Raw genomic sequence first — 14,242 nt, forward strand, 5'->3', positions numbered from 1 at the left:
TAATACACATCCATACCTGCAGGCCAACACTAACGCACATAAAAGAAGTAAATCCAAAAAATAATAGTGATTTAAAAGGAAAAGCATAGTCTAAATTCAGAAGGCATTCATTTCCAGCTGATTACGAAAGGGAAAGTACGCCCAAGAATTTGGAGTGGGTGAGTGAGCAGAGGATAGCGCCCACAGAACATGGGGTGACGTTGAGTATAGCCATGTATAGGACATTCATATGTTTTCTCGTTTCTCATTGGTTTTTCTCTCATTATTAGCCCGGGTGGGGAGGTTTCCGGTCTTTCCCCGCGAATACGCTTGCTTCATGCCTTAATGTGGCATCTTCCCTTCAGTCAGCCACCAGACAGACATTCGGCACCCACACAGCACCCCTAATCAACGGCGTTGGGGCTTGGTGTCCTCTTTCAAGATCTCGTGCGCTACCAGGACATTATACTTTCACGTTCGAACCAGGACCTGTGCAGGGAGTCCACCACCGAGACTCGTTCAGCCCTCTATACTTCGCAGCAGGGCAGAGTAGAGCCGCGCACAGCGCCGCCACTGCGTTCAGCCTTAAGACGGAAGGCTGCGGGAGAAGGCCGAGGCAGAAGCGCCGGCGGGAGCGAGGAGACTGGGGACTGACTGGAATGGACGCGCTCGAGAAACCAGGGGGCCACGGGCGGACCAAGCGCACGGACCACTGGGAACGGGGCCGTGGCCGGCGCGCGGAATCCTGGGAGCCCGAGCGCGCGGAAACCTGGGAGCTGCGGTCGCGCCGTCGAGAGACAAGGGACGGAGGCGGAGCGAGGCGCGGGGAGGCATGGGAACGGGGCGGAGCGGCCCAGCGCGCGATCCTAACGGCTGGAGACGCTGCGCGGGACTCCACGCTGGTGAGGCTCCGCCTTGCGTGGGTTTGAACGGAGCTCCGCTCGGCACTCCACCAATTGGCGCTCGCGCGGCGGCTCCATGGCGACCCTTTGTGGGCGCTGACTGGTCTCGGCTGCCGACCGTGTGGCGGGCCTGCCTCGCGGCACAGGTGAGTGGGTGGGCTGCTTGTCCCCCGGGCCTCTGCGGCCTGGGCGGCGGCGAGCGCGGCACCTCCGGGGCGGCTGGGCCGCCAGGATCCCCCGGCCTGCGCCGGCGCCCGCCGCCCTTTGGCGTCCATGACGCTGCGGCGTGTTGAGTGACACATACCGAGAGCCGGAGCGGCGGGTACGAGCTGGCCCTCCCGCCCTCCGCCCACGCTCCCTAGCTTCCGCTCCTGTGGCCCTTCCTTTCTCCTCCGTCCCTCCTTTGGTTCAGCCCGTGTGGGTCTTCCACCCCACCCTGGCCGCCGCTGCTGTGCGTTTCCCTGCAGAACTGCTCGTGGGCTGCAGTTTGGGGGCACCAGACTCTGCCTGGCTCCTGGCTCCGAGCTCTGAGCGTCGACTTGCTGGCTAGGGACGGATTCCTAGAGATCAGGGTGGGCTCCCTGCAGCCTCCTGCCTGGTGAGTGTTGGCCTTGAGTACTTTTCCATTGTTTTTTTTGAATTTTAGTTCCCCTGAGGCGGTTATCGAGTGTCTCGTGTTGCACACCATTCCCTACTACAGTAGACCTCACTTCCTTCTATATGATTATTTATGGCTCAGTAGAGAATGCCTGCAACGGCATCAGTGGAACTCGACTGGAAGCCAGAGATCTTTTCTGTGCTTTCTCTCACCCAAATAGGATTACCAGGGGAGGGGATCCTTCCAGAACCTGGGACAGATGTACTGGTCCAGACAGCACCCATATACTTTCCCTTGTCGGCCTTTGTATCTGATTACCAGATGGCAGGACTAAGCCATTGATTGAATTGATCCACAGAAGACATTGTCTACACACAAAGTTAAGATTGATGGCTTATCAACCCTCTGCATGCAGCTTCGTCAAGCTTTTGTAGGTGAAATTTAAAATGCAGTCAGGAATCTCCTCCTGTTTTAGAGACACCGGTATAAAGAGGAGGCCAGGAAGTTTCCTTGGGTTGTCACTGAAACCTAGCTCCAGGCATAAGAAAGCCCCACAGCCTTCCAAGGATAATGCTCAGAAGGACTTTTTAGCTAACTGTTTATACAAAATCTCAAGCAGAAATTGTGGGACAATAAACTCCACCACGTAGCCACCAACTTCACTGACTGTAGCAATTCCCAACTTGTTCCCTCCTCCCAGTTGCTTTTTGCGGAAGTAGTTTAAAGCAGTTGTGATTTTTATTGTTGTTTTGTGTTTTTGAGACAAGATTTCCTTTAGCCCAGGCTGGCCTCAGACTGACACTGTCACCAGAAATAACCGTGAACTCTTGTACTTCCTGTCTCTGCTTCTCAAGTGTTGGGATTACCTGTATGCCCCCATGCCCAGCTCTGAAATCACTAAATCCTGATTCACCTTAAAAATCCAACATCCAGATGAGTGCTTTATTGTTGGCTATAGTCCAAGCCCTGGTTGTGCTAGGTCTATTCAGGTAAAATCAAAACTCTGATAACTGCCTAAATCATGATGAGAGCCCAGGAAGCTGCTTGTCATTCTTCGTTAGGATTAAGCAACCTCAGGTCCGACACACAGGGAGCTGTACCCAGACCATTTTAGGAGAGGCCCTAGGGCTCAGCCATTTAGGGCTGGTCAGAATATTGCTGGTGATACAGGCCTTCATCTCGAGTTCCCTCTTTCCTCTTAGTAGTTACACTGTCACCATCCTGTTTATAGCTTTGGTTCTAGAGGGACAGGTAAGCAAACACATCTGTGTATTTCATTCCAGGGCTTTGGTTCTGTGAATACCCCACAGTTTTATCTTGTGACCCCCCCCCCTTTTAATGTGTTTATGCCTGTGTGTTCATGAGTTCAAACTTGCATGAATTCCTGTGCACCGTCTGTGAAGGTACCCTGGAACTGGAGTTCTAGGCAGATGTAAGCCACCATGTGAGTTCTGGGTACCCAGCCTCATCATCTGTAAATCGTCTCTCCAGCCCCGCCTTGTTTGAAATCCTAAATCTGAGGATGGTGAACAAGACTGAAGGAAGGACAGTGACGCCCTAGCAAGAGACAGAGTATTGGTTAAAGCTCTGTTGTGCAGGAGTAGTCTGTACCCTACGGAAAAGGGACAGAGGAAGGGGAAAGGTAGTTTGATAGCAAATATGCAAAAATGAATGCAGAAGAAAATTGATGAGTCCTAGTACTAAGTCATGATTTAATGGTACAGAAACCAAGTGCCAGGCCAAGGAAACATCTGTGGCTGGAAACTACTTGGTGCTGGCTGTAGACTGCCTGGTATGCTTGTGCATACAAGTAGGCACTCGCCAGAATTGATGACCCACTTGTTAAATAACATAAACACAACTTGCTGTGGACGCAACACAAGTGAAAGCTAGTGCTCATTAAGAAAGGGGCTGGAAAAAGGGAATCTAGAGGGTGGCAGGTTTTCTCTGAGTGGTTAGAATTATGAAGCATATTCGTTTTGTGATTTTTTTGTTTTGTTTTGTTTTTCGAGACAGGGTTTCTCTGTGGTTTTGGAGCCTGTCCTGGAACTAGCAGTTGTAGACCAGGCTGTTCTCGAACTCACCGTTTTGTGATTTTTTTTGATTCTCTTCTAGATTGTCTAGTGAAGCTGTGGAAATAACATAAGCAATCCAGTGAGAACAGGCGGAGGCCGGGTGTACAGCAGAGCTTCTGTAGCTGGGAGTTGCTCCTATCACTGTTTGCAGTCTTGAGGAAAGCTTTGCAGTGGGGTGACTAGGTGTGAGCATCTCCCGAGTGGGAAACAACACCTTCATTCTGTAATCACAAATTTAAGAAGCAAACAGTTTTAATTTTATGATTCTGCAGAAACGGAAATCAGCCTAGCAAAAATAGCTTCCCAGTTTGGTACAAAAAGTGGTTTTTAAATTCTCTGGTGAAACATTCTGCATTTTTGGTTTTCTGAGACATGGTCTCACTCACTATGTATCCTTGGCAGGTCTAGAAATTCCATGTAGACCATACTTGGATTTGAACTAACAGAGATCCATTTTCCTCCAGTGCTGGAATTTAAAGGCTTTTACCATCATACCCTACAGTTCTGTCCTCTTTTTCCCATAGGCTGGTTCTCCAGAGAGATAAAATCTTGACATTTGTCTAGCATTACCTGCTTGGTGGATTCCCCATCCTATTGGCTCCAGGTACAAAGCCTCATCTAATGGATATTCCAGGGTTCCAGATTCCCTCCTTTTCAACCTTAGGATGAACTAAGGGGGCCTAGAAAGGGGGGTCAGCTGCTACCTAGAAAAACAAGTACTAGTGCCTCCTTCTACTCTTCTACTTGTCTAGTTTACCAGTGGTGGCGCTTGCCTTTATCCCAGCACTCAGGAGGCAGAAGCTGGTAGATCTCTGTAAGTTTGAGGACAGCCAAGGCTACACAAAGAAACCTTGTCTCAACAAACAACAAAAAATAATAAAATACATAAATAAGACTGTCATTTGTTTCTTAGGTCCTGTGACTGGCTGTAGTAGGTATTTCCTCTTCGGTTAGTCCTGAGATGGCACCAAAGAATGCTGTACTAGGGTTTTTCTTTTGGACCACCAGTCTGCTCCCAAATCATAACATGGAGACTTCTTAATTAGTTATTAGTTTGAATGCTCAGCCTAGGTTAGGTTTGTTTCTGGCTAGCTCTTTTAACTTAAATTAACCTGTTTTTCTGTATCTGCTTTTAGCCTTGGGGCTTTTTACTTTCCTTCTGTATATCTTACTTTCACTACTCCTTGTGTCTCTGCCTGGCTTCTTGCTCCAGGCATGTCCCTTATTCTCTTCTCTCTTCTTTTCCCAGCCTAGATTTCTCCTCCTATTATCTCTGCCTACCAGCCCTGTCTAGTCTTGTTCTGCCTTCCTATTGGCTGTTCAGCTTTTTTAGACCAGTCAGGTGCCTTAGGCAGGCAAGGTAAACAAATGCAGAATAAACACAGCTAACACACCTTTACACAGTTAAAGTGGGATTCTGCAGCATAAACAAACATCTTTGCCTAGTTAAATAATATTCCACAGATGCTGTTAGCTTTTTATATCCTGGCTGTAGGGCTTTTGTTGGGCAGTTGCCAATTAAGAGTCCTGGAGAGCTTGCTGGTTTCTAGGCTGGTGTTGTAGGTGAGCCTTCTGGGCTGGTCATTGCAGATTATGGGTCAGAATTGTTCCCTCTGTGCTCCTGCCAGAAAGATTTGTACTTTGTCTCTTGTAAGAGCACGTGCTCATGGGTGCTTCTGGGCCTTCTTTTTTGGCAGTACTTAGCACTACCCACTGCTGATCAGTCTGGCTGTGGCTCAGCACTCAGTCAACTTTCCATCCTTAGAGGGGCACTAGAGCCTTGTCTGGATTTCAGAATTCGTGTTCTTCATTGGGTGTGCCCACTCAGGGATTTGTGACTTGAGATACCAAAGGGCTTCACGCCCAGCTTTGTGTACAGCTATCTTCCTGCCGCCTGCATGCAAGGCTCATAGACATGTGTTTAGTGCGCTCTACGTTGTCTCCACGTGTGGCTGTGAGTCTCTGAAGCCTGCTTATCTTTCTTTTCCTTTGTTTTGTGACCCTCAGTTTAATCAAGGTTGCTTGCGTGAACATGGGCAGGAATTATTTATTGGAGCATGGGCAACTTAATCTTCTTTGGTGGTTCCCCCCATTCGTGAAGAAATGTTAATGGGGTCCCATCTTGTGCACATAATCACAGTTACTCCTGTGATTTCATGTGTGGAGCAGCCATGTCGTGTCCAGACATTGTTATTTCACAAAATTTGTCATGCTCTACCTCTTAAGATTCTTTCTGCCCCACTTTCAGGATATTTCCTGAGCCTTGGAGCCAAGGAGTATTGATATAGATGTCTGGTTTAGGACTAAGAGCTCACTAGTTTTTTATTCTTGGTATTTTGACTATTTGTGAGTCTGCATTAAATACGGTCTGTTGCAAATGGTGGGAGCTGCTCTTACCAAGGGTTTAAATATATTTAAAAGACATCATGTCCATTTAGGAAGATAACAGGAGTAGGCTCCCCTCCAGGGGAATTGACCTAGCCATGTGCTTTTGACCAGCTTTATAGTACCGGGTATGAATTCTGTCCTGTGGAGTAGACTTCAGATCCAAACAGAAAGCAGTTGGTTATTTCTTATAATAGTCATGCCACTATTTCTCCAGTGAGCATCTTTTATCTTACAGATTGGTATTTTTAGTTTGCAGGGTTCATGGCTGAGAAGACCACTGATGACTTCTCTCTTCAGCCTGTTCTCCACCTCTTGGTACTAAGAAAACTATCAGGAACCCATTTATTCTTCTTCTCTGTTCTTTTGTGAGTTCTACTCACTGCAGCCTCTGGTTGGCCATGCTGCTCTCCCTGGTACCAGTCTGCCTTCCAGTTAGGTTATCTGTTAGATTTTAATAGTCAGAATGGGCAGCTAAGTATTCTATTAGCAAAATAGGGTTAATTCATGACATGTGAGCTAGTTTGGTTTGAGGTCTGTGTTAAATCTCGAAGAGTTGAAATTTTAGAGATAACCCTGAAACAAAGAGGAACTTGCTGAAGAGAAACTTTTGGGACTTCCCACTCCCTAATCCAGGGTTTCTTGTTACAGTTTGACCTAGTATATTAATTCTCAATAAACTTAGCTGGTTTACCCCAGTGGCTTTAAACATGTAATTGTTGTTTTTTTTTTTTCAAGCTGGAAAGAATCTAGTTTAGACTTAATGACCCACACTTTTAACCTCTCTGCTCAGAAAGCTGAAGCAGAGGATCTCAAGTTAAGAGAACAGCCTGTTAAACACACACATACTACCACCAAAAGAGAAATTTCTGTAATGCAAGGTTATCTTAGTTACCTTTCCGTTGCTGTGATAGAATGGCCTGACAGAAAGCAGCTCGGGGAGACAGGGTTGGTCTGGACTTGCAGTTACAGCAGGGATGAATGTATCTGTCCATCATGACAGGGAAGGCACAGCATGGAAGGTGAGGCCGACCTGGTAGTCAGGAAGCAGAGTGATCACGTCAGTCATCTTCACACAGGAAGCAGAGAATAGAAAGGGTTCTGTAACCTCTCAGTACCATCAACTGAGACCAAGTGTTCAAACTCAACCTAAGTTTATTTAGTTTTAAGAGATTTTATGTATGTAGGTATTTTTGCCTGTATGTATGTCTGCACCATACGCATACAGTGCCTGCTGGGTCCAAAAGAGGGTGTCTGTTGGATACCGTGGAAACCAACTTACAGATGCTTGTGAGCTGCCATGGATCCTTATCTCCAGCTCCAGATTCAAAGGGTTTAAAAGAATTTGCCTGGCCCAGTGTCATACAACTTATAATCCTAGCACCTGAGAAGCAGAGGCTGGCCTGGTTTACCCAGTGAATTCCAGGCTAGCCAGGACTACCTAGTGAGACCCTGATTCAAAAAGAAAACATAACCTTGAATATTCTTAACAGAAGCAATGTGGGTTTGTGTGTGTGTCAAAGACTGACATTTGGTATCTTACCCATTTGCTCTCCACTTTAATTATTAAGGCAGGGTCTCAGTTGAGTCCAGAGCTAGCCTGCTCCAGGGATCCCCTATTTTTACCTCCCGAGCTCTGGGATTAGAGTTGGGCCATCATACCTTACTACATAGGTTGTAAGGATTTGAACTCTGATCTTTACTTTGTGTGGCAAGCATTTAACCTGTTGAGCCATTGTCCTGCCTGGCTTCATGAAGTTTTTTTTTTTTTTTTAAGACTTATATATATTCTCTGTGTATTACATGCATTTATAATGTGCTGCTCTTGGATTTCCTGGAACTTGAGTTATAGATGGTTTTGAGCCACCATGAAGTACTGGGAACTGAGCCTGTATTCTCTGAAAGAGCAGCCAGTGTTCTTAACTACTGGGCCAATCTCTGGCCTCTCTTGATATTTATACTTTGGTAGTAAGCTCCTTTCCATCACTACAACATAGATGATAAAACTTGAGGGGTAGCATGGACAGTAGTAATAGCTGCTTAATTTCCTGGGCATAGTCTTATAGGAAAAAAATAAGCTCTTGGCACTAGGTCTCTTAATTTTTTATCTTGAGTTTCTAATGTTTTTTCATATGAAGTTGCATCATCTTTACTCCTCTCTCACTTAAGTGTGTGTGGGATGTGTTGGGAACTGGGCACTGTGTGGCCAGCACACTTGTCCAGGCATGTTCTCTTACTGGAGACCTCCTGCACCCGCCTCCTGTGGCCACCTGGTGCTTTGTCCTGTGACTGCATGAGTGTAAGGAGAATGGAATTGATTGGGTGTGGCCTCTGGAGCGGCTTTTCTCTGGCCACAGTTCGAATGGGAGCCCTGGTCCTTTCAGCTGGATTGTTTCCAGTTTGGGACAACTGAGTAGAGAACTACGAATATTCTTTACAAGTTTGTACATGAGCCTTAGCTTTCATTTCATTGGAACAAATACTCAAGAGGCCACATAAATTATGTAAAGGTCTGTGACTCTGAAAGGAAGAAGGTAGCCTTTTTTTGTATCTAAAAAAAGTCCTAAAGTTTATGTATTTAAGAGATTCTGGAATTTAAGGAAAAATAAGATTCCTCTTATTTTAGAGATAAGAGGAAGTGGAAATTTTTTTAAGCTTTCTTTTATTTATTATTTATTTATTATGTATATAACATTCTGCCTCGATGTATGCCCGCACACCAGAGGAGGGCACCAGATCTCAGTACAGATGGTTGTGAGCCACTATGTGGTTGCTGGGAATTGAACTCAGGACCTCTGGAAGAGCAGCCAGTGCCCTTAACCTCTGAGCCATCTCTCCAGCCCCAGAAGTGGAAATTTTGAATGGTCTTATTTATAAAGCAATAAAAAAATGAAAAAAAAAGTACTGTTAAGGACAACTTGGCATTTAATTTCAAATGTATTATTTAAAATAATATTTTTTTTCTTTTGTTTTTTTGAGACAGGGTTTCTTTGTAGCTTTGGAGTCTGTCCTGGAACTAGCTCAGGTAGACCAGGCTGGCCTCGAACTCACAGAGATCCACCTGCCTCTGCCTCCTGAGTGCTGGGATTAAAGGCATGTGCCATCACTGCCCAGCTTAAAATAATCTTTTTTATTTTAAAATAAAATTAAACCTGAAGAGATGACTCAACAGCTAAAACATCTTGTCACACAAACATACGGACCAAAGTTCTGTTTGTGTTCATTTATCTGTTGATGAAAATTAGGCTACAACTTAGAGCTCTGTTGCCTGTGACAGTGGCTGTGCCTCAGGCAGCCTCCCAGATGGTGTCTCTGGCACTGTTGTCACTTCTGTAGCTGTTTGAAACTGTCCTGGGTACTGTCAGCCAGGAGGCTGAAGTATGTTAATTGGTGTCTTCCTTAGTTCCCACAGGACACAATGTTTGCCAGAGGGCTGAAGAGGAAATACGGTGACCAGGAGGAAGGAGTAGAGGGTTTTGGCGCTGTCCCTTCCTATTGCCTGCAGCGGCAGTCACTCCTGGACATGTCCCTGGTCAAGCTCCAGCTCTGCCACATGTTAGTGGAGCCCAACCTCTGCCGCTCAGTCCTCATCGCCAACACGGTCCGGCAGATCCAAGAGGAAATGAGTCGGGATGGTGTGTGGCATGGGATGGCACCCCAGAATGTCGAACAACGGGCACCAATTGACCGCCTGGTCTCCACAGAGATCCTGTGTCGTACAGCCAGGGGAACTGACGGGGAGCATCCCACTCCTGAACTGGAAGATGATCCCCTGCAAAGCTCAGCTTCTGAGCTTCCCATTGTCAGCTCGGCACAGGGACAGAGAAACCCTCAAAGCAGCCTCTGGGAGATAGACAACCCACAAGAAAACCGGGGAAGCTTTCAGAAGTCACTGGACCAGATATTTGAGACCCTAGAGAACAAAACCCCCAGCTCAGTGGAGGAACTCTTCTCAGACGTGGACAGCTCCTACTATGACCTAGACACGGTGCTAACAGGAATGATGAGTGGGACCAAACCCAGTCTCTGCAATGGCCTCGAGAGCTTTGCTGCAGCTCCCCCACCTCCCAGCTCCACTTGCAAGTCAGATCTGGCTGAGCTGGACCATGTAGTAGAGATTCTGGTGGAGACCTGAGAGAAGGCCCCTGGTGGGCCAAGGACAAGGCCACACACCCCATGGAGCTCTTCTGTGCTGTGATCCAGAGACAGACAAGCACTTGTCCCAAAGGGGGCCCTGCCTTTCTGACTATGAAAATACCCTGGGACAGATTTTCTCTGCGAGGCTGCATGCACCCTGAAGACAGAGCAAACCATTGCCAGGAACTGAGCTCTTTGAAGACTTTTGGGCCCTGGGATCACTGTGGAGGATGGTGTGCCACAGTTGTGTCTAATGTGTTTTAAATTAGGTAGACAAACTTTCTAAAATTTAAGTTTTATATGTTTTGGGCAATATTTTGTCTTAAGATATATTTTTTAAACTTTTTATACTTTAGATTTTTTTCAGCTATTTTCTTAAAAGTATATTTTTTCTACAAACATCCTCTGCTGCTACATTAGAAACATAACCTAAATAATTACAATTGGTGTGTGTCATTTTTAGGGTTCAAATAGAAAATATTTTTTGGTAATGAGTCTCTACACTCCCAAGGCAACAGTGTAAATGTAGCCGGCCAGGTGTTTACATGAGAGGCCCAATCATGGTCTGCATTCTAGCAGAGTGTCTGAAATGAGAACCGTGCACAGCTCCACTGCTGCCTTACTGGGTCTGCTCTGCAGGTAGTGTCTTCCTGTCAACGGCAGGGTGGTTTTATTTATGCCTATTTATATGTAAATGCCACTGAAGGCTAAGGTAAGATGTCTAGAAATTACATGTCAGTTAGTTCTGTCTCAGGCAGTGCCTTATGTAGGTCTTGTCCTTGGCCATTACTGCCTGGCTCCCAGGCACTAATGTGTGACAGGGGCATGACCTCCTCACACCTCATGTTCCATGTCAAGTATGTATACATGGAGGCTGCTGGGTACCAGGCATGTGTGTGCTTGGGAAGGGTGTGTGTCCTCACCCATGTCCTCAGTAGGGAACACCCATGCTTGCTTGCTTTTAAAATGGTGCTCAAACATTTTAAGGTTCAAAACAATCTGACTCCATCTAATTTTAGGGCCCCTTAATCCTGGGGTGGCCCCTAAGCTGTCTGCTTGGATCTCAAGGTTCTGCTACCTGATGACATGTCATACTCTTCCCCCTCCATGCATGTTTTTTCTGTTTCTTATGTGCTTTTTTGGTCTTCCCCACCTGAGCCTAAGAGGTTTTTTTTCCCCTGTGTTTGTATGACTATTCTTTAATATCATCAATGTAAACCTCACTTTATTAAAAATAACCAGCAAATGGAATGTGTTATGAAATTTTTTCTATCCTAATCCTTCAACTGAGTTTGCTTTCGGTGGTCTCAGCATTTTATATGCTTTCTATAATAGGCAAATAACTTCTTTTTGTGCTAAATAGGCAATAAGTTTGTTTTCTTAACCTCATGGCTCCCAAGGGAAAACTCTCCCTTACCTGCTACCTTCCCTGGGCCTGAGGGCTCTAGGTAATCTGTAGGAACAGCTGAGCCCCAGTCTGCAACAATGATCTTACGTGTGTCTCCTTATAAAAGCTAGTTTAAAGGGTATGCTTTACTAAATAAATCTAAGGCAGGATTTCTCTTTTACATTTTATTTATGTCACAGTACCCATGTGGAGGTCAGAAGACAACTTTCTCAGAATCAGCTTTCCCTGTGGGCCCAGGGATGGAACGCAGGTCCACAAACAGCTGAGGTGCCCTGTCAGTCCCTAAAACAGGAATTGCTTGTTTAAAGCATTTCTGTTCCTCCTAGTAGCTACAGTGTCTACTTCGCAGCCTTAAAAAGCTAGATCTTTGGCTGGGCGGAGGTAATGCACGCCTTTAATCCCTGCACTCGCGAGACAGAGACATGCAGATCTCTGAATTCAAGACCAGCCTGGTCTACAGCGCAAGTTCCAGGACAGGCTTCAAAACTACAGAAAAACCATGTCTTGAAAAACCAAAAAAAGAGAAGAGAAAAGATCTTTGGAAACTGAGGTGTGTGTCAGCCTTGAGATGCTTGTTTTTAGGCTTTTCACCCTGCTGCATTCTGTTTCTGCCTAGATGGAGTTGCTGAAATTTCCTAGGTTCCTTTGGTTTAATCATGCACATGTGACATTTCCAGATTAGATATGAATTTGATGACTGCTTGGAAGCAGATCGTGTGTGTATAAATATGTAACTAGGGATGCAGCGTTAAAATCTCAGCACTTGAGGATTGCCATCGAGGTAGTATCAGGCCAGGCCTGTGGTTGAGATCACTGGTCATTATGCCCCTGGAGTAACCATTTACCAAATGGCAGGCCAAGAATGTAGGTGCTCCTGGCAGCCTTCGCCCATAGCTGCTTTATGTGCAGAGAGTGGACAGAAGGCACTCGGGTCAGAGCTGTCCCAAGTCTTTCATGCTTAGGACTACATGTCCCTCATCTTTATTTGTGAAGTATCTCAAATATATACAAGATAGGACTCAACAACATTTCGTCAGGCATAGGGTGGAGCCCATGAAGCCCTATCCCTCTCTGAGGATCTATTCAGTTAAAGGTTGGGGGAGGGAGTGTAATTTTCTTGATACGGTGGTCCCCATTTTCCAAAAAATAAACATTCTCACAGTTGTGCGCTTAATTAAGTCACACAAAAAGACATGGAGGTAAGGAGATTTGGAAAGAAGGGTTCAGAGTGAGAAGGGATGAAATGACTTCGTGTAAATCCCAAATATATGAGCCGCATCCTCTGTCCTTCAGTTCCCACCTGCATCCCTCTAGACGGTTAATGTCACTGTGTTGCTTTAGAGGTCAGAAGTTTGTGAAGGAGGCGTCTATGCACCTGTGGTGAGGTGAGCTGAAGATTGAGAACATTTGCCTGAGACACTGCCTTCCTATGTGCTCCATGTATGTTGCCTCACTGCTGACCTCGCCAGCAAAGTGCAGGACACCAAACCAAGTGGGGCCTCTGCCACTGCTCAGCTGAAGCCAGCCTCCAGGATGCTTAGGCTCTGCCAGCGTCCCGCCACCCAAAGCAAAGCCACTAGGCAAGTAAGCCAGAGCCTGGGCCTGTGTCTCACAGCCCAGTTCCTCGTGAGGAAGGGGGTGGAAATAAGTGTCCTGGAGGGTGGGGAAGGGCAAGGAGCTTGCTGAGGACTTGTTCTCCTGAACTGTTCAGGTGCTGCACTCAGTTCAGGCTTGGCTGTCCCAGGCGGCTGGACCCCTGGCTTTCAGCATTCGTGTGTTCTGAGAGGCTCCTGACAGCTTCACCTCGCATGCACCTGCTGGGGGCCCAAGAGCAGAGTGTATTTCAGAGCACGTGTAGGGGTGCTGCCTTGTTTGCCCATTCCTCCTTCAGTTGACAGAATTGCATTTAGCCATATATGATGTTTTCAGATGTCTAGGATGGCTAAATGGAGCTGTGACTGAAGGCTACATTTGAGTAATGAGAATACTAAGTCTATTCGGTGATTTCTGAGAATATAATTCATTTCCCCCCAAGATAAGGTTTCTTTGCATAGCCCTGACTGTCCTGAAACTCACTCTGTAGACCAGACTGGTTTCAAACTCACATCCACCTCTCTGCCTTCCAGTGTTGGGATAAAGGCATACACCACCATTCCCAGCTTTGTGATCATGGTTAAATGTTGCCAGTTGATGGAGGAGGGTCATCTTTCTATCTGTTGCTTTCATTGGTTAATTAATAAAGAAACTGCTTGGCCTCTGATAGGGTAAAATTTAGATAGGTGGAGTAAACAGAACAAAATGCTGGGAGAAAGAAGCCGAGTCAGTGAGTCGCCATGATTCTCCCACTCCAGACAGACGCAGGTTAAGATCTTTCCTGGTAAGCCAGCTCGCGGTGCTACACAAAATATCAAAAATGGGTTAGATCAATATATAAGAGCTAGCCAATAAGAGGTTAAAACTAATAAACCAGCCATGTTTTAAAAAAGTTTCCATGTAATTATTTCGGATAAGGCTAGCCGTGCGGGCGGCCGGGCACCGGGAACGCAGCCCGCCGCTCCTATTACAACAGCCAGTTTACACTTTAGGGGTCTTGAATGTTGACCTGAGGCTACCCTTGGCTGACACCATCTCCATCGGGCCCTGCTGCCACTCAGACTCTAGGAATTTCACATTTTAAGACTCCGCTGAAAGAGTCATCTGCTTGTCTGCACCTGGCTTATTCCACTCAACATAATGTCCTCCAGGCTCATCCCTGTTG

At 46.3% G+C, this 14,242-nt stretch overlaps 1 protein-coding gene across 4 annotated transcripts; it reads left to right on the plus strand.

Annotated features, from left to right (window-relative positions):
* Window positions 1–316: 316 nt before the first annotated feature.
* Window positions 317–11,386, plus strand: Cdca4 (cell division cycle associated 4). Of its 4 annotated transcripts, none has more exons than XM_057783267.1 (2): window positions 317–881; window positions 9,343–11,386. In XM_057783267.1, the coding sequence occupies exons 1-2, from the start codon at window positions 639–641 to the stop codon at window positions 10,072–10,074; spliced, it is 975 nt and encodes a 324-aa protein (XP_057639250.1). In that variant the 5' UTR covers window positions 317–638; the 3' UTR covers window positions 10,075–11,386. The 4 variants fall into 4 exon arrangements, with proteins under 4 accessions (XP_057639250.1, XP_057639251.1, XP_057639252.1 ...); XM_057783268.1 differs by having other exon boundaries at window positions 740–1,027; XM_057783269.1 differs by lacking the exon at window positions 317–881 and adding an exon at window positions 905–1,479 and having other exon boundaries at window positions 9,343–11,385.
* The last annotated feature ends 2,856 nt before the right edge of the window (window positions 11,387–14,242 follow it).

Source organism: Chionomys nivalis, chromosome 10 (genome assembly GCF_950005125.1).
Source record: "Chionomys nivalis chromosome 10, mChiNiv1.1, whole genome shotgun sequence".
Classification (NCBI taxonomy): domain Eukaryota; kingdom Metazoa; phylum Chordata; class Mammalia; order Rodentia; family Cricetidae; genus Chionomys; species Chionomys nivalis.

Coding starts and splice junctions, on each gene's coding strand:
- Cdca4 (XM_057783267.1), top strand. CDS start 639: ATGGACGCGCTCGAGAAACCAGGGGGCCACGGGCGGACCAAGCGCACG. Junction 882..9,342: donor CTGCGCGGGACTCCACGCTG/GTGAGGCTCCGC, acceptor TGTCTTCCTTAG/TTCCCACAGGACACAATGTT.